The sequence below is a fragment of the Balaenoptera borealis genome (assembly GCF_965194805.1).
Source record: "Balaenoptera borealis genome assembly, chromosome: 6".
In the NCBI taxonomy this organism is placed as follows: Eukaryota; Metazoa; Chordata; class Mammalia; order Artiodactyla; family Balaenopteridae; genus Balaenoptera; species Balaenoptera borealis.
Window position 1 is genome coordinate 4,522,712 of NC_138863.1, and position 23,766 is coordinate 4,546,477.

The 23,766-nt window shown below is 47.8% G+C and overlaps 1 protein-coding gene and 1 long non-coding RNA gene across 5 annotated transcripts in view; one reads left to right on the forward strand and one right to left on the reverse strand.

The window, feature by feature from the left end:
• Positions 1-23,766, forward strand: part of ASB18 (ankyrin repeat and SOCS box containing 18) — a 65,956-nt gene that overhangs the window by 39,897 nt on the left and 2,293 nt on the right. For both annotated transcript variants that reach the window (XM_082395601.1, XM_082395600.1), the window contains one exon: positions 7,742-8,246. In XM_082395601.1, the coding sequence (XP_082251727.1) occupies positions 7,742-8,246 (505 nt within the window). The remainder of the gene's footprint in view (positions 1-7,741; positions 8,247-23,766) is intronic.
• Positions 2,189-23,766, reverse strand: part of LOC309630400 — a 41,122-nt gene continuing 19,544 nt past the window's right edge. Inside the window, exons 2-4 of one of the 3 annotated variants that reach the window (XR_014245639.1) lie at positions 8,806-8,922; positions 5,550-5,759; positions 2,189-4,258 (exon numbers count right to left, since the gene is read on the reverse strand). This is a non-coding gene — a long non-coding RNA (uncharacterized lncRNA). Of the gene's footprint in view, positions 5,760-8,805; positions 8,923-23,766 lie in introns of all 3 variants that reach the window. The other 2 variants (XR_014245638.1, XR_014245640.1) reach the window with 2 other exon arrangements.

Below are 23,766 nucleotides of genomic sequence, written 5' to 3' on the forward strand. Positions count from 1 at the left end.
CACTTCTAGATATTTATCCAAAAGAAATGAGAACATACGTCCACAAGAAGACTTACATAAAAATGTTCATAGCAGCTTTATTCATAATAGCCAAAAAACAGAAATACCCAAATGCCCATCAGTATCAAAAGGAGAATGAATTTTTTCATTGTGGTATGTCCATACAATTAAATATGACTCAGAAATAAAACAGAATGAGTTACTAATGCATGCAACAATCTGGATGAGCGTCAAAGACATTCTGTTGAGCTAAAGAAGCCAGACACAAAAAAGTAGAAAATTCTAGAAAAGACAAAACATGGTGAGAGAACTCAGAACCACGGTTGCCTGTGGGGGTGATGACTGGCTGGTAGCACACACAAAGGAAATTCTTGGAGAGATGAAAATATGCTACGTCTTGACTGGGATGTTGGTTACAAGCATGTATTCCTTTGCCGATTTCTGCAGCTATACTTCTCAGACCTGTGCATTTCTCTGTATGCAAATTTACCGGACTTAAAAAATACATAAATACATGCATATAAAACTGTTCTCTCATACAAGTCCCAGCTCCACCCCCCTCACCCTCATCCCTGCCTAAAAAGGGAGTCTTTTATTTCACTTTTCCTCCTCCTTCTCTTCCCCTCACTCTGATGCCTCTGGGTCTCCCTCTTCCTCCAGTGTGCTGGGGCCAGGGGAGGAGAGAAAGGTTGCCCATTTCTTGTTGAGGAGGGGACACTAGTGAAGCTTCCAGAAAGTCAGATACTCCTTCAAGGGCAAGTGAAGCAAACAGTGGAGCTAACTTCTCTAAGTTCGCTCCTTTAATCAGTCCTCAGTCCACCAAAAGGCAGAATTTCACTCGCCGTCCGGGGAGAATTTGCCCAAAATATCAGCAGCAGCCACAACCATTCAACACTTCCGAAGCAAATTAAATGGCAGCTGTTGCTCCAAGGGAAAACGGAAGGATGGAAATGGCCAGCAAGTTTCTCTCTCCATCTCCCCACTACCCTTAAGGATTTGTCCATTCACATCAGCCGTTTCCATTGTAAACATTTATGCTTGATCGTCTCACAGCTCAGCATCCCGGGAGAAAGGGAGGGAGAAGAAAATACAGAGCAGACGAATTCATAGAAAGGAGATTGTTAGATGTGTTTTAATGACAACTGGGGCTGTATATAATTCTGGCACGTAGGGATTGTCGAATGCTCCTAAAAATAGAATGTTGTGGAAATGTTTATTATAAGGAAATTGACATATTCTCTAGGAAGGACGGGGTGAATGGGCCTGCTACATTTTCTACACTGAAGACATATACAGGTTTTGATGCTACTTCTGTTAAATCAAGTGGGGCTTCATTGGATTTCTGCTACTGCGGAGAAAATCAAATTCTGGGTGGGGGTCAGGAGAAAATTAGTCATAGGTGTTCTTGTGTAATAAATACTGTTGAAAGTGTAAATGATCCATTTAGCAGTAGGACTGAGAATAGAATAATTGCTACATTACTTCGTATGAGATTGTCTGTGCTACTGTCCCTAGAGCTCCAGAGAGTGAGTATTTTGAATCTGAAGCTCATCCAGATCTGAGGACGGAATAAATGGCTAGGCTTGATATGGCTAATATAAATAGTATGCCTACATTTATATTAATTGGTGGATAAGATATGGGAAGAGGAATTCGTGTTGTGAGAGCCACGGTTAAGGCTAGCATTGGGGCAGTAATATATAAATTGATGATGTTGATGGTCATGGTTCTTTAATAAATAATTTGAAAAAAAAGAAAAAGAAAATACAGAGCAGAAAGGGGCGGGTGGCAGGTCCCCGAAGGAGAGGCTCAGCAGAAGGTCCAGGGAAAGCAAGTGGAGCTGCTCCTCCATCAGAGCCCGGGCAGCGGCTTCCCCAGCCTTCATCTGCAGCCAGCTGGGGAGTCAATGCACAGAGGGAGCCTCCTTTCAGTGGAAAGCGCGGCCGTGTTTTCCTCCCAGGTCTCTCCCCTCTGTCCCCTGCCTCCCCCCATCCCTGCCTTACCCAGCATCCAGCCGATCTGCCTGCCCCCACCAGCGGACCCAGGCTTCGGGCTCCAGCCACCCTGCCCCGGGGACACGTCTCCAGCGCATCCGCCTCTGCGTCAACTCCGAGGAGGAAAAGCAGCATAATGATGATTCAACAAGACTGGCTCATGACACCCATGACTCTCGCTGAGCACATTGCCTAGCGCGAAGCCCCTCCCGTCTGTCAGAAGGGATTCGGGCAGCAACCAAGGGAAGCGGACAGTGAAGGGCAGTCGGGATCGTCCAAGGACTCTGGCGACTTCCAGCCACTGAAACCGTTGCTCAGGAGACAGACGCTGAACACACCTGACAAAGGGCTTAGAAGCAATGTCTGTTTCCCCTCGAAAAAATTTAAGTCATCTTTGTGGATCTCGCCTTGTGTTTAATAGTTCTTTGTCACTGTTGTCTTTCAGCACCATCATTAGGTCGCTGACTCATTCTCTTAGCCAGCGGTAGCTGGGGTTCACATCCCAAGCAGCATGTCCTGGCTGTGGAGTCACCGTCACATCCCAGGTCCCCACCCTGGAGATCACTGCTGAACCCTCAAACACCACATCGCCACTGAAATCCAGGGAGAATGAAATCTGTGGCGCAGAGTTGCCCACAGGACTGGACGAAAAGCAGGTTCCTGTCGTTTGTTGTTGTACAGCACGAGGTCCACGGGCTGGGCGACCTCCTTGGCCTTCTGCTGCCTTCAGTGTTCTATCAGTGAGTCTGTCCAGGAATCCTGTGGAGTGCTCAGAGAAGAGACCCTTCCCCTCGCCCTGACAAGCTGCTGGCGTACAGAGCACGGAGGAAATTCTCTACTTATTGAATGAACCGATGAATGAAAAGTTTAGAGAGAACTTATGGGAAATGCCTAGTACCATGGCTGGCTCATAGAAGGTGCGTAACAAATAGTACCAATGGGCAGAGCAGCCGGGCAGGTAGGGTGACTGAGAACTAAGCCAGCCACAGCAGCCAGGGTCTCTGCTCTGCCACCTCTGGGCTGGATGGCCCTATGCAAATCACTGGGCTTCTTCTAAGCCTCAATTTCCCCACCTGCAAACTCCACCTACAACACAGGTTTGCTGCAAGGACTAAAGATAACATTCTTCTAAAAATAAATGAAAAGACCACGTGCTGGGGAATGCACTGACCTCCCAGCTCAGAACCAGAGGCTGTGAAATACCACTTTTGAGGGCCTTGTGCAACTAGAGGGATGGTGAGGAGGGAAGCCGGAGAAGGAAAGCCTGGAGCTGGCTCTGTCTCACGGGGTGCAGGGCGGCTTGGCAGGTGGTATGAAAGGGTAAGGAAGAGGTGAGCAGTGAGGAAGCCCGGGCTGAGGCACTCGGCACCTTCCTGCACCTGCGAGGTGAGTGGGAAAGCCAGCGCTTCGGGAAGACGCTGGAGGTGGCTGGGAGCGGTGTACGGGACGTAGGCTCTGAGTCCCACTTCCCTCTTTAGAAATAAGTTAAAATGACATTCATTCAACAGCCCTTGATGGGTTCATCTCTATTAACTCCTGCCTTTTGGCTCAAGCCACTTTTTCTGTGTGCTGTCAACCTTGGGCCCCATAACAGCTTGTCACCTCGATCATTATCAAAGACGGGGATGAGGGATGGGGGGGGGGTGGGGAGCGTCTGCCCAAGTTGCTTCATATCTGAGGCTGTTCAGACAATACAGCATCTCCTTAATCTCGTAAGACAGAGACAAGTCATTTTGACATCGTCAGATGGGAACTTACCCTTGGTTCCCGACAGCGACTGTCCTACACTGGCTCCAGGCCTTCCTTCTTGTGTCTATCAGGATAGCAGGAAACCTGCTTGCAAAATCTCCCCTGGGAGGAAAGGGCTTGGCCAAAGCTGGGTTTCCCACACAGTCCCGCAAAGGCTTGGGTGGTACTTTCCCCACTGGGCCATCTCTTCCTTGACTGGAGACACTGACACAGGTCAGGTCTTGCAGGTCCCCAAGACTGTTATCACTGCTCTGCTTAGCACTGAGGACCTCCCACCCACCCCCGCCCGCTCCTCTCGACTCACCTTCTCGGAGGCACTGCCATACGTGCTTTCCCAGATCGTTGCTTACGCCTGGACAGATCAATGGAAAATTTGAGAGCATTCTGGAAACCTGGAAAGGTGAGCTGACATTCTTAGAATCCATGAACCGCTGCTGTGGCAGTGGGGGATGGTTCTGTTAGTAATAAGTAACCTCTGTTGTTGCCCCTCTGTCAAACTGCAACTCTGATTCATTCTGGAAAATGAATTTGAAAATACAGGCAGGCAAAAAGGAAATAAAAGCACCATCACCCCATCATCCAGAGGTAAACACGCGGGCTTGTGTACTTCTAGGCTTTCTTCCTATGCATATACATACCTGCTCTTTTTTTTTAAATGGGAGTGTTCGATGCTGTTTTGTAACCTCATCTTTTCACATGACCACTGCAAATAGTTTTCCATGTCATTAAACAGGTTCCCACAACTTCACCGTTAATGACTGCCCAGTGTGTGCCAGCAGCGATGTGCCCCAGTCAATTTGTTGTGTTGTTTTTTTCTCATGCCTGTGGTCTGCAACTTACATCATTATCTGCTCTAAGGAAGTACCAAGGTTTAGCCAATTAGAAGCTCTCTATTAAAAATGAAAAGGACATCTGCAGCCCTCCAGAGGGTGGGCCAGTGTCCTCATTCTTCTGAAACGTATCTTTGTTGCAAAGAGCAACCTGGCCATCAGCCTGTTAGGCTGCGGACGTGGAAAAGAGACCCACTTGTATTTCCCGGTGGACTTCTTCAGAGAGGTTGGGCTGCTTTTAAAAAAAAAAAAAAAGAGCAGAAGAAAATGTTTTGTAATTGTTTGTGAGTGCACACAGGCTCAGTGGCAAAATGAGACGGAACCCTTGATTTCTAACCTCCTGCTGCACTGTTCAAAATTCCTCCCAGAGAGGCAAGGAGGAAGCAGATCTGAAGCGCTCTGATTGTCCAATTTGCATCCTCTCTTAGCTGGTTATTCTCCCAAAGGACATTTCACATCAAATTGTACTTGTTTGTAAAGATCTTTCACCCAAGACAGACCACCTCCCAAGATACTGCTGATATGGAGGCTAGAGAAATACAGAGAGAGGATTTAAAATATTGCGAGTCCCTGGGTAGAAATGTAAACAGATTTCAGGGCAGCGGCTTCCGGCCGGGAAACCCCCAGAGGATCCCGTCCAGAGCCCCGGTCAGGTAAAGAACAGTACAAACAGCAGCCACACGAAGGAAAACTCGAGGATGTTCATTAACTAAATGCATTTGTTCAATGCGCTCTTAGGGAATACCAACAGCGGGCTAGCCCCGCCCTCGGCGCGGAGAAGCAGAGATAAATAAACCCCCGTTTCTACACCCAAGGAGCCAACCGTCTAAGAGAGGAATCCAACGTGCCAGCGAACATTTGAAACACGGTGTGATAAAGGCTGCGCCCAGACACTTAGGCGCGAGGAACATGACAACACAGAGGTGTGACCCAGAGGAAGAGGAAGGAAAGATAGGATGTGTCCTAAGAAGCACACCTGGTCAGGTAGGATCGAAGCACGGGATGGAGCATCAGGAAATGAAACTGGTGAGGCCCCCAGAAGCTGCATCACGCGGCGTCCTGCGTCCCGGGGAAAGGAGCCTGGGCTTTCTCCAGCCGCCAGGAGGAGCCTTTGGGTTTTCGGCGGGCACAGATCTTATAATTCACACTGGAAAGGCTCTTTCTGGGTAGTACGGAGCTTGTTAGACTGGCACAGGGAACAAATTAAGAGACTGTCATTAGCTTCAGGCAAGAAATGATCTGGGGCCTCAACAAAGGACAGTGACAACGGGGATGGAGGCAGGAAGCAGTTCAAGTGATTATTCAAGAGACGGAATCGACAGGGCTGAGTGGCCAACTGAAGAGGGGGTGGGGGACAGGGTGAAAGCAAAGAGCAAGTAGTGCACACAGCAAGGCCCCCAAGGAAGCAGAAAAGGACGACACCTGGGACAAGAGGATCAAGAGGCATTCCTTTCCTCAGCCCTACGGAAGTAGGAGAGGACAGTCGTGTAGACGCAGATTCTAATAGGTATGCGGGCCGACTCAGTGGCGCAAGGCGGGAAGGATGGCAGTTTCTGGGGGAACGTGCACTCTGAGTGAAGTAGGGGTAGATGGCTGAGAAGGAGGAGAGTAGAAACAGGATCTCTTGGGGACAGCAGTCAACATTTGGAACACCCAGTAAAGGGCAAGGAAGGAGGAAGTGGTGCTCAGCCCTGGGAAGCATGAGCCAAAGGGCCCTGAGGACCAGTTGAGCCCAGAGGCCAATCTCCATGAATGGTGTTCCCTCCAGGAGCACTCTGCAGCCAAGCGGGGAAGAGCGGCTGGGTGATGACTGGCTTCCCAGCTGAAAATGTGGCCAGCTGACGCAGGGGACGGCCACGTCCCCTCAACTCAAGGGAACTGAGGATGCCGAGAAGAGAGAGTGGAGGGCTGCCCAGGGAAGGAAGTGAAGCCAGAAAGGGCTGAGAAAGCCAGGGGCCGATGACCAAGTCCCAGCAGAGCAGAGAGTACCAACAGGAGGGCTAGCTAGACGGACCAGAGCCTTACGCTGTGAAGTCAGCATGCTGGCGCGTCAGACGCCAAAGGTGGAGTAAACACACTGATGGCAACGTCCAGGAGGTGACCCGGGAGTGGGGGATTGAAGTGGGGCTGGTGGTCTGGCAGTGCCCATGAAGGACAAGGGCCAGCAGAATGGAGGAGGCTGCTGGGAGGGTCTATGAGACTGTCCTACTTTCAGGCTGGTCCAGGCTGAGTTCCCACCAGTGTGTGAGGCCACAGGTCCAGCATGGGCCTGCCCAGTCAGCGACTGCCACCTCGGCTTGGATTGAGGTGCCTGGAGTTCTCCCAGGTGGGGCAGAGGCTCTGAGGAAGCTGCTCTCCTGGGAGAGGACAGTCTTGGGATCCACCTGATGGACCTGGAAGCAGCAGGAGACACCCACCTCTGCGGGAGACCACAGTGTCCCACGGGAGCCTACAAACCCCAGGACACCACTGCGGGATTTAGCAACAGCCAAAATCCACAGTCTGTTCAAGGAGAGCTTGGTTGAAACCAAGATAGTCCCACAGTTACGCATGGCTGCGGGTTTCGCCCACGCATCCAGTCCTGTCTGAGGACACCGCAGTGCCATTCTGTGTCAGTGTCTTGAGGGATGGATAGATTCCCTCCCAGGGAGTAAGGCAAGCCTTGCCTCACACTGTCGCCAAAGCGCAGGTACATGCCGGCTGATAAAGAGCCCGACGGCCTAAGGGGACCTCCTTAGAACCCTGACTCCCAGTCCCTTCAACTGCCACCTGTGACAAAGAGCTCAGGTAATTCGTGTTTCCAGCACCGTCATCTGAACCACATGACCTTCCAGAGTAGCACCAAGTAGTTACACATTACAAGGTAAATGTTAACGCTGCACGTGGGTTCTTAGGAAAAGTTCCTACCTGTTGCCACCATTTAGTAACCTGTACCACCAGGTTTGCCTTAATCTTTTTTTTTTTTTTCCCCAGCTCAGTTTGAACTCCTATAGCCTGGGCACGGGAGACCTGGATTCCTGTCCTGGCTGTTTTAGGAGCCAACACCCCCGGTGGGGAGGGAGGGGCTCCGAAGCCCCGGGACCCGCAGGCAGGGCGTGGCGGGCTGGGGGAGACAGGGCGCGGGTGCGCCGGGCCCAGCCCGGGTGACTGACCTTGGCCTCCCCGCAGGTGCGCGCAGGCGCTGCTGGAGCACGGCGCCTCGGTGCAGCGCGCGGGCGGCGCGGGCCTGGACACGCCCCTGCACGTGGCGGCTCAGCGCGGCCTGGACGAGCACGCGCGCCTCTACCTGGGCCGCGGGGCGCGCGTGGACGCGAGGAACGCCCGCGGCGAGACGGCCCTGAGCGCGGCGTGCGGCGCGGCGCGGCGGCCCGACGAGCACGCGCGCTGCCTGCGCCTGTGCGCGCTGCTGCTGCGGTGCGGCGCGGCGGCGGACGCGCGCGACGAGGACGAGCGCAGCCCGCTGCACAAGGCCTGCGGCCACGCGCTCCACGGCCTGGCGCGCCTCCTGCTGCGGCACGGCGCCGACGCGGGCGCGCTCGACTACGGGGGTGCGTCGCCGCTGGCCCGAGTGCTGCACACGGCCGCCTGCGCCCCCGAGGCCGCGCCGCAGCGCACGCTGCAGGCGCTGCTCAACCACGGCTCCCCCACCGTGTGGCCCGACGCCTTCCCCAAGGTAAGAGGGGGTCGGGGACAGGCCACGAGGACTTTGCAGCGCAGGGACCCGGCCTGCCGCCGGGGGGCATGCGGCGCTTCTCAGGCTTTCAGGGTCCCGGGAACCCCCTGGAGACTGGTCCAGATGCAGATTCTGATCCCGCGGGAGGGGCTGGCAGAGTCTGCATTTCTAGCAAGACTAGAGGTGAGGGTGAGGTCTTGGGACCACACTTTGAGGAGCCAGGGCTGGGCAGCCCTTTCTAGAGTCACTAGAAAATGAAAAGGTTGGGGGGTCAACAAGCATACTCGAGTGAGACCTTGCAGAGTTGTCACCTGGGAACGCCAGGCACTTGTTTCTATGACGCCGTCATGGCTCAAAATATTTTGGCAGATTATCTGTTGGTGTAATTGGTGAACAATGAAATCAGTCTCTTGTCACATCTGGTATTTGACTTGAAATGAAATACCCAATGTGATCATCCACCTTATTAATGGGATTAATGATAGCACTTCACAGATTTCTCTCACTCAGTCCTCACCACACTCCTGTGAAATACACCAGGCTCCTGACATTCCCTTACCTGGATTTCAGTCAGGTGAAGTGCCCTGTTCAGGGTCAAGGTTGTGTTGGGACCTCAACCCCACTTTGCGGACTTGACTCTGAGCAGCTTGTCGCCTTTCCACGTGTCAGATCTACACTGAAATGATAAAGATGAAGAATAAACATTTCTTATCAGAGAAAATAAAGACAGAAAATGTTTCCAGAAGGAAAGTTCCCAAAATACTGATTAAAATAAGCGATTGGGGCTTCCCTGGTGGCGCAGTGGTTGAGAATCTGCCTGCCAATGTAGGGGACACAGGTTCGAGCCCTGCTCTGGGAAGATCCTACATGCCACGGAGCGACTAGTCCCGTGAGCCACAACTACTGAGCCTGCGCGTCTGGAGCCTGTGCTCTGCAACAAGAGAGGCCGCGATGGTGAGAGGCCCACGCACCGCGATGAAGAGTGGCCCCCGCTCGCTGCAACTGGAGAAAGCCCTCGCACAGAAACGAAGACACAACACAGCCATAAATAAATAAATAAATAAAATTTTTAAAAAAGACTGAAACTAAGCATTAGTAAACATATTTTTAAAAATAATTAATTAGTTAATTAAGATAAGCAATTTTCCTCCCCCAAAAGACTTCACTGAAGGGAGGTCATTCCATTCGATGTGAAATTGGCTGTGCTTAATTTAAAAATTATCCCAGGCTCACCAGTCATATGCCAGAGACATGTTTGGCCTGATAAGCTTTACACAAATAGCCTAAAAGCTGTTAATCCTAAAAGAACAACAGCTAGATGGTCTAGATGGTCTGAAATAGTGAGATTCACACATTTCTTTCAAATGCTAACTTTGCATCGCGGATGCATACAGAGTAACATTCTTGTCTCTCAAAACACAGGTGAGAAATGGAAAATCCACCCAGGCAATTCCCTGGGTGTTTCCTTCCTTGACAAACTTTATGCCAAGTTTCTTATGCCAAGTCTTGCACCATCTTCGAGTCATCCTGCCGAGGCACTCTACTAATGCAGTGATTTCCATACCGTGCGTGGACTCTTGAAAGGGAAGAAACGCCAGCGTTTTTGTATTCTGTAACACTTCCCTTTTATATTCATGATTTACATTTAGACGTTTCCCAATATTAGCAGGCTTAGTTCATCTACCGATAAAATGGAAACAAATGGGAACCTACCACCCCTCCAATTCACACCGTGTGTGCCTTAAACCAAGATGCACTCTTCAACCCTTATGGTGTGAAACTGCATGAAGAATGAACAAGAAACAACAAAACAACAAAGAAAGAAACAAGACTTTACATGATGGCCAACAGTGAAAAACAACCTGGGACAAATTCTTTGAAAGAAAAAAAAAAAAGTCAGTATATTTCAGTGGTGACTAGTAATAATCCTTTGTTAGCCTCGAAGGCAATCGATTTTTAGAGATCTCTGTCCAGGTTTCAATGTCCGAGGTGCAGCCCCACAGGTGTCACCCCGGGGGACAGGACTTCTAGCACCTGAACTCTGTCTCCAAGGCCATGGGAATCACCCCACCTTGACCTAGAGATGCAGGGCAAAGGCCAGTGCCTCCCCTTTGGGCCTGCAGGGGCCCCGTCCTGGGATCCCCTCACGACATCCTTTGTCAGCCACACAGGAATGGAGCAGGTCAGTGGGGTGCGGGGTGGCTGTGGGTTTGGGTCTGGGGGCAGTTAGTTACAGCGGGGACCCAGAGGCCATGAGAGGTGCTTGGCTCCCGGAGATGACGATGAATCTGCCAGCAGTTCCACACCATTGCGGAAAGAACCGGAGTTTCTTTGAGAAATCTTAATACTTTGAGGCTTTCACAGAGCAAAGTGCAGGGGACCTTCAGTCAAAGTTTGCTGAGTGAGAGAAGGGGATTCCAGCAACTCCGGGGCACGGCGCTGCAGTTAAATCTTTGGAAACGGGCCTCCGACGTCTTTGCGCTGAGGCCCGCCCACACCTCGGGGGGGCGGGGCGGTGCTGAGGAGGTCCGCAGCCCCCTGCCCCCAACTCCCCCCCCCCCGGCGCCCCCCGGCTAGGAACAGGTTGCGGGCAAGAGCGCGTTTACTACCAACCTGGACATCCTCCAAGCCAATGTACAAGTGCCTGTGAGGCTCTGGCCTCGCCCCAGGACAACCAGGGCGAACGCTCTGGCAATCTGGCGTCAGCATCCAGGCCCCCTGCATGTGCTCCACCGGGAAAGGGGTCTAATCAGCACGCGGGACATCAAAGGGCAGACCCGACTCGCTCAGCAGCCCCGTGGAGCGCGCAGCAAACACGCTGAAACGAGCCACAAAGCTGCTCTGCAGGCAAGACTCAGCGCCATGGCGAGGCGTACGCAGAGGCACCGGGGAATGTCACAGAGCACGCCGGCCGTGGGCAGCAGCCGTGCTTTAAATAGATGTAAAGAGACACCCACGGAGCTCAGAATTACTGAGGCAAAAGGTTTCGCAGCGAGCTTATGACATAGATCACAGTTCCCCCGTGCCCAGACAAAGGCACCAGCGCCGCAGCAGGCGGACTCGAAGCATCCGTCGGAGCCGCGCGCACTGCGCTGCCGCGAACATCAAAGCGGTGTCACGGCTGGGAAGGCAAGCATGTCGACAATGCCAGGCCTTTCTGCCCGGCTGACCGCTACTTAACACCAGCGTCAGGTGCGGGCGCGAGGGCAGGTGCAGGTGCGGTGTCAGGATGCAGCCAGGTTTGAATTCTGGAAGTTGCCGGATCGCAGGGGGCCCGGCCTGGAGGAGAGCGGGCAGGAGGGCAGAGAAACGCACACGAGGGTGGATCCACACTAGCTGCCGCTAGTTGACTTTGTGGGTTGGATGCTTGGTCTGGGATAAAGGCCTTTGCTCATGTTCCTCTCTCCTGCCCCTCACCTGGGCAGTCATAAATAATTCACGCTTAGATTTGCCCAGGAGTTGGGGAAGTGCCAGCCCAACACCAGTGATGAAAGCTCTCCCCCACAGGCATCCCTTAAGCACTTATTCATTCAACAAACATTTCTGGGGAGCGGCTGTGCTCCCGTGCTGGTGGTACAGTGTTGAACCGGAGCATGGGTATTTCCTGCCCTCCTGGAGCTGCCCGTCAGGTGGGTGAGATGGCCTTGACTCAGACAACCACACACACCACTGTGAAGTTGCTGTGATGTGAAAAGCTGCAAAGCCAAGGCCCTCCAGACCTTGAAGGTACCAAACGAGGGGCCAGACCTGGCTGAACAGGGAGTCCGAGGCCCCCTCGAGGGCTTATAGAGTGATTCCGGATCTGAAGGCTGAAGACTTAGCTGTGTGAAGAGGGGAGGGGAAATCATTCCAGGCAGAAGGAACAACAGGTGCAAAGGTCTTGGGGCAGAAGGAACTCTGCAATATGTGCGGGCCGGGGTGTGGGGGGTGTGTGGGAATGACCCAGTAGCTGGAGGGGAAACAGCAAGAGCCGGGACCCTAGGCAGGGCCCTCGTTAAGGGTTTGCGCCTTTGTCTTAAGAACAATAGGAATCTATTACATCATCTTAAGCAGGACAGGTGACATAATCCAGAGAGAATTGGAGGGTGATTTCTCTGCTCAGGGGTAGAGAACATGCTCTCGTGTGGGCTGCTGGGAAACCCCCGACTGCCGTGCGGTCCAGGTGAGGGATGCAGGTAGCTGGAGCAAGGGGCAATGGGAGGTGGAGGGCCGGAATGACAGATTCTAGAAACATCTGCAAACCTCTGGTCTTGCCTCTCCTTCTGGGCATTGACCACGCTGCACATATGGACCTGAAGTTTTTGTTTTCTTTTTACCGAATTACGGTATTAGGTAACGTGACTTCACACTCCAATTTCCTAGGGTTTTCCGTGGAGGGAGCCTGGGGTAGCAGTAGTCAAAACCCAGGGCTCCCTTCCCTGCCTTTACACAGCAGTGCCTGCACGCTGCCCCCATGGGAGGGGGGAGGTGAGCTATGAGCAGTAACGCGCCTCTGTTTTCCTTGCTCTTGTTTTATTTCTCCATCTACATAGAAAGCAGTGTGCCCGTGTGATTTTTCCCCTTAATTTTCTTTCTGCCGCCTCATTAGCTGAAGAGAGTGTGCGCGGACCCTAATGCCATCAGCGTGTCAGAGTAATGTGGCAGCCGCTTCTCCACAGACAGCAAGGAGGCAGCGGAGATTTTTAAACTGTGTTGGCGTAAAAATAATGAAGGCAGCCAGCTGCCTGGCAAACATGAGGGGGGCACAGCGCGGAGGGGTTGGGAAGGGCCCGGGAGCCCCAGAGAGGAGGAACATAGGAGAGACAGGAAATGAATTCCCAGAGACAGGCAATAAGACTTTGTCACAGTCCGTGACCCAGGGAGGAGGGGCCTGGAGGAGGGGGAGCTCTTACTGAGGGAGGGCAGCTGTTCCTGGGGGATGGGGCTTGAGGGGAGGGATGGGGATGTCCAGGTAGCATGCAGTCACTGGGAACCATTGACTATTTTGCAGAGAAGTGAGAGGGCCAATGGGAGGGTAGCTGGAGGGTCCAGGTTGGCCTGAGGAAAGTCTGAAGATGCAGGAATTGCCTAGGATACCATGTAAAGACAGACAGACTAGATCTGGAGGGGTCCAGTGTGAACTGCTCTTTTCAACGGCATGGTTTCCGCCCAACACAGAAAAGGGGCCCATGGGATTCACTATGCTCCCGGAAATGGCATGTTAGTGGTGGCTCGTGTAAGCCAGAAGTACCAACATGTCAAGAGCACACGGTGGGGTGCGAGGCTGGGATGGGAAGATGCACGCCTGCGTGGCTCTCCCTCTGCAGCTCAGCCTACCGTGTTCATTCTCTCCCTCTCTAAAGCCCACTTAAGCCGGAGCTTGTGACAGTAATGGATTAGGGAAGAAACAAAATTGGGGTAGGGAGGGGACCAGAGATGATAATAGTAATATGATTACCAATTTAAATGGGCAGCTGCTCCTGTCTTCATGTTAAGATATCTGTGAAGACGTAGACAGGAGGAAGGAAGGATGGAAGAAAGGGGGGGAGGGGGAGAAAGCAAATCCACAGCACCAACAGGAAGATCTCATGTCTGAGTCAGGAAGGGCTGACGCGGCTCTGCTCCACGGCCCTAAGTTTTCAGGCAATCAGGCAGGCATTACAGACAAATAGTTTAAGTCCGCCAGGCAGTAGGGGAGGCTTGTGGAGGTGCCGTGCATCGTGGGAGATGCAGTAAAGTGCAGAGGTGGAAACTGAGGAAACAGTTCCATAGCAACCTGCTACTTTGCTGGGGGGAGGGTGGGAAGAAGAGGCCTCCTGGTGGAGCACAGGTCACCAGGCTGGGCATCACCCTCGCCAGCCTTCCTCCACTTTGCCCCTCCACCATCTCACAGGTGAACAGAGAACGGAACCATGGACTTCCCCTGCGTGTTGACAGACCGCGTGTCTGGATCTCACCTTAATCAGAGATGAATACAGAAAAAAATTAATGGATTCATTGTGGGGAAGGGCAGAAGAAGAAAAATAAGATAGCATCCTGAGAATAGCGACAAAATCTGTACCTCTCATCAAAAGATCCAGAAGAAAATCTGAAAAATTGTGTACCTTGTGTACCATCCTTTATGGAATGCAAGAAGATCTAGTCTTTAAATCCATAAAACCAGACAGGTTAAGATGAGGAGTCAATAGAGTGGCATGAAAAGGAAGATGGAGATAAATTTATACCAAGAAAGCAAGAGCACAGTGGTAGGTCAGATTACACATTAAAGGAAGGAAAAGGCAGAACTGATTCATTAAAAAAATCAAATCAGTGATGTAAGTGAGGGTGCTGTGCTGTTTGCATGTGTGCCCCCAGATCCAGTGCCTGCTGTCTCTGTGTTCCGCTCTGCATCCTGATAGGGTACAGAGCCCCTTCAAGCTAACACAGAGCCCCATATCAGCTGGCTTCTGACTGGGTTCAGCCAAGGGAGACACCATGGGAAATTGGAGGGGGAGGGGGGAAAAGCCAAGGTATTTCTCCCCCTCTTCCTCCACTTAGGTAGCTTCTACAGCAGCACGTGCATCTCCGTGGCTCCAGTACCCGCAGGCGGCTGCTTCTCATAGTCACAGCCCCACCAGGCAGCCCCTGCCTGACTTGGTTCCAGCCTCCCTTGTATCTCTCATAACAAGAAGCACAGGCTTCAGGATTGGTGGTTTCTGAGTCTCAGTGACACCATCAAAGAACCAGATGCCTTTCAAGCTCAGTAAGTCAGCCTTGCCCTCAAAATGGTCCTTCTCTTGGTCCCTAAATGGCTTCCAGCAACTGGGCCAACCAGCCTCCTATTCAGATCCAGCTGTTTTCTCTAGAAGCCCTGAGGAAGTCTTTCTTTGCGTTTTATTGGCCCCAGTTGGCTTAAACTTGCCCTTCCCCGAACCATTAAATGATGAGTGGAATAGAATTATCATGATTGAATTAATCTAATCATTTGGAGTGTTGGGAAGTCAACCACAATGTTCACTACAAAGGACTAATATTAAAAGATCTTCTGGGGCTTCCCTGGTGGCACAGTGGTTAAGAATACGCCTGCCAGTGCAGGAGACACGGGTTCAAGCCCTGGTCTGGGAAGATCCCACATGCCACAGAGCAACTAAGCCCGTGCACCACAACTACTGAGCCTGCGCTCTAGAGCCCCCGAGCCACAACTGCTGAGCCTTTGTGCCACAACTACTGAAGCCCGCGCACCTAGAGCCCATGCTTCCAACAAGGGAAGCCACCACAATGAGAAGCCTGCACACTGCAACGAAGAGTAGCCCCCACTTGCGGCAACTAGAGAAAGCCCACGCTCAGCAACAAAGACCCAACACAGCCAAAAATAAAAATAAATAAAATAAAATAAATTTATTAAAAAAAAAAGAACTTCTTAAGTGCAAAAGAAAAAACAAAGCCAAGAAACTATAAAACAAAGTGATGGTCGTAAAGGACAAAGAGCAGAGAGCCAATTCACAGATAAGTGATATTATTGAAGAACATACAACAATGGATCAGAAATAGTAATCAAAGAAGACATAATAGAAGAAAACTTAGCTGCACTAAAAAAATCTTAACATAGAGAAGTTGAATGGATAGTCTCTGCAAATCAGTGATGGGAGACACATACCTATATACATTCTAAAAAAAATGTTCTAAAAAGGCATGGAAAAAGGCTTGCAAAGTACCCAAGCAGAAAACAGGTTATTCATAAGGGAATAAAAATCAGGCTGGACTCAGATTTCTCTGCTGCAGTGTTATTGTAAGACAATGAAATATCATCTACAGATTTTTAAAGAAAAGGTTTGGATGCTAGAATTCTAGTTTCAGCCAAGATAACTTTCATTTTGATGGCAAAAGAAAGACACTTTTAGATATCAAGGGCTCATAAGACATGCCTTCCTAATGCATTTGTTTAAAAGAAAAAAAAATTCTATTTACTCCATTATTTATTCAACAAATATTTATTGAGCACCAGCCATTTGCCAACAACATACTAGATGATTAGGATACCTAATGAGTGAATAAATCAGGGGGAAAAAGTATTGCTACCCTCATGGAGCTTACATTCTAATGGGGAAGACAGACATTGAACAACGAGCATAATAAATGGGCCAATAAAATGATAAGGGCTAGGGGAGGAGAAGCAAGACGGGAGACAGTGGGTTTTAAAGAGGGTAGTTTGGATGGGTGGTTTTTGAGTAGACTTGAGAGAGGTGAGGGAATCAGCTAAGCAGATGTCTAGGCAAAGAGCAGCCCAGCAGACAAGCCAAGAGTCTGTGGCCCCAAGGCTGGAGTGAGCCTCATCCACGTGGGGAACAACAAAGGAAGCAGTGTGGCTGAAGGTGGAGAGAACCAGTGGGACAGTAGCAGGAGATGAGATGGGAGAGGTGGGGGAGGGGCACAGACTGTGTGGGCTCTCGTAGGACATTGCAATGACTTTGGCCATTGGAGTGGTCTGAGCAGAGGAGGGGTATGGCCTGACTAACATTTTATGAGGCTCCTTGTGGTCTCCACGTTGAGAACATACTTTAGGAGGAGCAGAATAGAAGTAGGGAGGTGATTTAGGAGGTTGTGACCATAATCCACCTGAGGGATCACGGTGGCATGGACAAGGGAGGTGGTCTGATTCTGGATATATTTTGAAGGTAGAGCCAACAGGATTTCTTGACAGATTGGCTGTGGGATATGAGAGAAGAGGAGTCAAAGATGACTCCAAGGCTTTTAGCCTGAGAGACTGAAAGGTGAGATGTGCCATCAACTGATATGGGGAAGCTTATGGGGCAAGTAAGTCCGGGGCTGGGGGGAGATTTGGGATCTATGTTTCCAATACGTTAAGCGTGAGATAGAGCCAGCCACAGGGAGATATCAAGTAAGCAGTTGGATATTCAAGCCTGGAGTTTGGGAGGGAGGTTTGACTGACCTGGAGATACGCTTTGGAGGGCTGGTGGCATATGGATGGTATGTAAAGCCAGGAAGCTGAATGACATCACCAGGGAGGGAGAGTACATAGAGAAGAGGAATGAGGACTAAATCCGAGGCCATTCCAGCAGGGAGAAGATGCGGAGATGAGAAAGTAGCAGAGGAAACTGAGAAGGAGCATCAGTGAGGGAGGTGAAGGAATAGAAGTGTGGCTTCCTGGAAGCCAAGAGAAGAACATATCAAAGTGAGGACGTGGTCAGCCGTGTCAGATGTGCTGATACACAGCACGAGGCGAGGCAGAGCCGTGACCACCAGATGCAGCCTGCTCACGGGCTCTCTTGGCAAGGGCAGATTGGGTGGAGTAGTAGAGACAAAAGGCCAGATGGGATGGGAGCACCCAGCTGACCAAGAGGTGATGGGAAAGACTGTCTCAGGAATGGGAAACTCAATCTGCAGACTGTCTCAGGTCGACCTCTTAAATATCTCTCAAAATCTTTCTTCTCTTTCCATCCTGGCTGCCATCAGCTGAGTTTAGGCCACCACCATCTCTCCGCTAGATTGCAAAAATATCCTCGTACCTGGGCTGTCTGCCTCCAGTATGGCCCCATGAAACTCTTCTCAACACTGTAGCCATGGTGACATTTCTAAAATTAAAACCTGACCCTGTCACTCCTCCACTCATCATCCTTCAAGGGCTCTTGGGTGCCCTCAAGATAAGTCTAGCCTCCCTATCATGGCAGACAGTGGTCTTCTAGATCTGACCCTGCTTTCCTCTCCAGTCCCAGTTCTCACTACTCCCCGTGTCAAACTCCATGCCACAGCCAATATTTTTTGTTCCTTTTCACCTCCCAAGTTCGGTAAATGTTTTCTCCACCTAGAGCATTTTGGTCCTCAGAACTCTCCGCACCTTTTGTAACTCCTACTCCATGTCTTAGCTTGAATGTCACTTCCTCCAGAAATCTTTCCTTGACCAACTCACCACCCCATTGCAAATCTAGGTCTGAGTTAGGTGTCATTTCTAGCACCTGGTGATTCTCTCACCATAGTACTATGGCACCTATACATTTATTTTTATTACTACTACTACTACTACTACTACTACTACTTCTACTACTATTATTTGAGACTGTATCATTTGGGACTGTAAAATTCTGTGAAGCCAAGGCTTGCCTTTGTTATCACACAAACATAACAATCTTTAACTTCTAGTAGGAAATTGATTAAATATCTGTGGAATGAATGGCTTAAACAATACAGTTAAAATAGAGACAACTTAAATAATTGTAAGGCAGGTGGTAAAACTAAATGCAACTACCAAAAATTATTTCCGAAGGAGATATATAGCATAAAATAAGATCTTGTACTAATTATAATCTGGAACACAAACTTCAGATGTTACTAAGGAGGGAGAAGAATTGGTTAAGAGATGTGAGAGAAGGGATAATGGTACATCTAGAGCACAAAAGATACTATTTTGATGTTTAGAGAAATATAGGTTAATATTTTTTTATTCTGAAGGTAACCACTAGTAAAATTTTAAGTAAGATATAGACTTCCAAAATATAAAAGATAGGGACTTCCCTGGTGGCACAGTGGTTAAGAATCCGCCTTCCAGTGCAAGGGACATGGGTTCGATCCCTGGTCTGGGAAGATCCCACATGCTGCGGAACAACTAAGCCCGTGCACCACAACTACTGAGCCTGCACTCTAGAGCCCACGAGCCACAACTACTGAAGCCCGAGCACCTAGAGCCTGTGCTCTGCAACAAGAGAAGCCACAGCAATGAGAAGCCCACACAAGGCAACAAAGACCCAATGCAGCCAAAAAAAAAATTTTTTTTTAATATATAAAAGATAAATACAAAGAAGATACAAACCTGTGTAACAGAAATCAGACAACAAAGGAAACAAGAAGCATAAAAAATCGTAAATAATAAAATGATAGAAGTAAAACCAGATAGATTATCTATAACAATAAATACAAATTTCTTAAGTTACCCTATTACCAGTAGAGACTCTCAAACACTTTAGAACAACGTGAAACAAAAGGTTAGAATTAAAGAGTGGGCAGAGGTAATTCTAGCAAAAACAAACTGAAAATAAAATGATGTACTGATACCAATATGCAATGTAGAAGAATCCCAGGGAAATACACAAAATGAGAAGAAAAGATTCACTCGACATTGATAAAGGATACAGTCCATAGTGAAGAGATAACCATTAAGAACCTTACATGCCGAAAAAAGATTATGTTAAAATGGAGAAAGTAACTGAAAAATAATAATTCTAGATGATTTTTAATTCATATCTCAGTCCTTCCCATAGATAAAGTAGGGAAAAAAATTTTAGAAGCTTCAAATCATAAATGTGACATATACATGTTGAACTTTGAACCGTCAAACAGAATACAACTTCTAGTACTTCAAAATCAGACATTATTTAAAGCCGGAATACAATACCCCAGAAAATTAATAGCAAAAGTTAATTTTTAAAAATAATTTAGGGAGTTCCCTGGTGGCCTAGTGGTTAGGATTCTGGGCTTTCACTGCCGTGACCCGAGTTCAATCCTTGGTTGGGAAACTGAGATCCCGCAAGCTGCAAGGCGCAGTGTGGCCAAAAATTTTTAAAAATTAACTTTTTGAAAATTTCATCACACACTCCCAAATGAATACTGCGTCAATAGTTATTTAATTGCTGACTGTTTTTAAGAAAGAAAGACAGTGACAACATTGTGCCTCAAAACTTATGGCTCTGACCACACCTCTGTTCAAAGGAAGAGCCATAGCACTTTAAAAATTGCTTTATTGTGACTCAAGGGAAAACATATTGTCAAGTTAACTGAGCAGTCAATCCAAGGAGCTGGAAAGAGAAATGGAGAAAGGGATTAATAACGATAAAGGCAAAAAGTAATGGATTGGAATATTTTTAAAGAGAACCGATCAATGTAATCCGATAGCTGGTTTCCTGAGAAAAAAAATTAAAATAGACCAAATTCCAGCAAGACTAAACATGAAAAAAATTGCAAATACAATCATAGTGAATCTCAAATGAGACAGGGTGCTTATTCCTATATACAGTGGAGATACGCCCCCATCCAAATTTGTTCTCCACCTGCATGGACACATCTGCAAGGCTCCTGGCCCTTGCTTCCTGGGTTTCACCAGTGCAGTGTCCCAGAAGTGGGGGAGGAAGGAGAGTGAGGTCAGAGGATGTATCCACTTGGCACCCTCTCAGCTTCAGGCTGGTTGTGTGTCCCCAGCCAAGGATCACCCACCCCTTTCTCTCACTTTGCAGACCCAGGAGTGGAAATAGCTCTGCTGCTAATTCTATATCAATGCACTGTTCCCTGTGGTTCCCCTGGCTAAATAAGCCCTGTATCAATAAACCCTCCTGGAATAATCCTATATCGAGTGTGCCATCTGTTTCCTATTTCCTATTTCCTGACTGATACATATGCAATGCTAAATTTCTTTTCTTTTTCCAGGAAAATATAGGTGAACAAAATTGAGCCAAGAAGAAATCAAAACAAAATATGCCAGTAACCATGTAAGAAATTGAAAATATTAAATTATCACCTACAACTAAAGGCTAGGCTTAAAAGCTTCAAATGAAAGGTCCGTCATGCTTTCTTATTTCCAATAATTATCTACTTTTCAAAATCTCCCAGAGTGTTAAAAAGATAGTTTTCTCAGATGGTTTTACTAAGTTAACGTAAAGTGATATTAAAACCTGACAATAATAGCTCAAAAAGCTAAAACTGTAAACCAGATTTAGTTATCAAGAGAGCTGCAAAAATCTTAGCAAATTGAATCTGCCATTCTATTTGGAAGAATAGCCAAATAGAGTCTGTTTTATGAAGGCAAAAATGGGTTGATACTGGAAAACCTTTTTGTATCAACTTGGTTAGAAAAAGGCAAAAAAAATAAATCCTGAAATTTGTAGTAACCTAGGAATAGAAAGATATTTCCTTAACTTAGAGTATTTATGTGAAACTAATACCCAAGATTATGGTGAAATGTTAGAGACAATCCTATTAAAATTAGGACTAAGATGATGATGCCTGCTATCAATGTTGCTATTTAACATTGAATTTTAACGCTCTAGCCAATGTAACAGAACAAGAAAAGTAAGAAACATTAATATTGAGGAGGAGAAAATACCATTATTTGCAAAAATGATTCTCTACCTGAAAAATAACCTTAATAAATAAAGTGTACTTATAAATCAACAGAAAAAATGAACACACTGTAGAAAAAGTGAGCAAAAGACATAATTTAGCAATTCACAAAAGAAGAAAGACAAATGGTCAGCCAAAAGTAAACATTCCATATTTTACCTATCAGATTTAAATAATTAATGAGATGGTCTGGGTAGGAAGAAAGAGGCACTCTCATACTCAGTTCTTTAAAAAGTGTAACAACTTACTTATAATTTGACAGTTTTAAAAGCCTTAAAACGTACACACCCTTCGACCCCGCAGTTCTACTTCCAGCAATGCAGTAGAAGCAATCTAAATAACAACGTCTGGGGGCAGAAAGAGAATTGTGTTCACAGATGTTCATTGTTTATAATATCAAAAAATACTGAGGCAACTTACAGTAGTTAATTCATTGAATTCATTATGATATGTTCATACAATATTTTATGGCCACTAAAAATGATGTTTAAATGCTCATTTTTAATTTTTGAATTGTTCACAATCTATTTTGATAAATCAATTTTCAAAATAATGTGCAAAGCACTAGCTCATTTTTGTTATATATATTAATTCCTTGTCTAAATGCATATAACCTTAGTATATACAAAATGTTGACAGTGGTTATCTCTGAACAAAGAAATGTGAAATTTTTTATTTTGCTTTCCTGTGTCTTAAAGGGGTGTTAGATCTGAAAGAAGCTAGGTAAGCTGTAAAGGGAGCAACCATATTGGGTGTGTTCAAGGAGCACCGGTGAGCATGATGCAGGCCAGGCTTGCCATTGGCTCTGACTGTTGTCTACTGTAGATATTTGGTGCCTGACCTTAGAAAATTTGCTTAACCTCATTTTTCTCAATCAAGAAATAAAAAGAACAATTCTACAACTCTTGGTAAATCCTAAACCTCACAAACAGAGAATAATGAAGTTGCCCTGCCCCTCCCCAAAATCAACTCTGAATTTGATCAAGCTTCTGAATCCAACTACTAATTTACAGAAAGCAGAGAAAGAGCAGCATCCCACAGGGATACAATCAGCAAAATCCCAACAGTGAGAAACTCTACGGGACAAATAACCTAGCTTCTTCAACAAATATATCAACATGAAACAAACAAGAGAGACCTGAAAATACATCATATCAACCAATGTAAAGGTGTTGGTCTTACTTGAATTCTTATTCAAACAAACAAATGACTGTTTTGTTGGGTTTTTTTTTATTTTAAATTTTATTTATTTATTTATTTTTGGCTGCGTTGGGTCTTTTTTAAATAAATAAATAATTAATTAATTAATTATGTTTGGCTGTGTTGGGTCTTCGTTTCTGTGCGAGGGCGTTCTCTAGTTGCAGCGAGCGGGGCCACTCTTCATCGCGGTATGCAGGCCTCTCACTGTCGCGGCCTCTCTTGTTGCAGAGCACAGGCTCCAGACGCGCAGGCTCAGTAGTTGTGGCTCACGGGCCTAGTTGCTCCGCGGCATGTGGGATCTTCCCAGACCAGGGCTCAAACCCGTGTCCTCTGCATTGGCAGGCAGATTCTCAACCACTGCGCCACCAGGGAAGCCCCAAATGACTGTTTTTGATATAATGGCATTTAAGAGAAATTTGTGAATTTAAACATTGACTATATATTAGATGATACTAAGAAACTTTGTTAATTTCTCAGCTGTTACAGTGATACTGTGTTTGCATTTCTTCTAAACTTCCTTTAAGAGACACACAAATATTTACGGATGAAATGATGATACACTGAATTTGCTTTAAAATAACATTAAGGAGGGGGACTGGAGGTATGGATAGGGCAGGATTGGCCATGAACTGATGCGGGTACATGAGGGTTTACCCTACTAGTCAGTCTACTTTGTGTACTTTCAAACTTCTTCATAACAACAACAACAACAAAAAGTTTATTTTTTAAAAAGCAAGTACTGTTTCCATCTTTATGTTGAAGCTGATGGACTTGAACTGTAGACTTTGCAAATCAGAAAATAAACATTCTTTGCCAGTGGGGACTCTGAAAATAAAACGGAAAGGCCAAGTGGAGAAGAAATGCAACAGCAAAGCAATTCTTCTCCCCCAATTTCCCAACACGTTAGAAAATCAAAGTAAGAAACTGGGAACACCATCCTTGGGCCAAATTCCCTCCCAGCAGAGCTTATTTCCTCTTCTCTGAGCAGCTCTCCAGAGCCAAAGGAGCCTGCCCGGCCATCAGCATATTCCTCCTGGGAACTTGAATGCATACCGCTTGGCCCAGACTTTTCATGATGATAAGACAGCCCCTTACAGAGCTCTGCCCTGTGCTTACCTGTGCACTAACGCCTGGGGCCCTACAACGACCCTGTTGTACTGTTACTGGGATTGCTATTGTTCCCTGGAAGGAGAGTGAGGTCACATAGCCAGGGAAGTGGCAGCAGTGGGATCCAAGC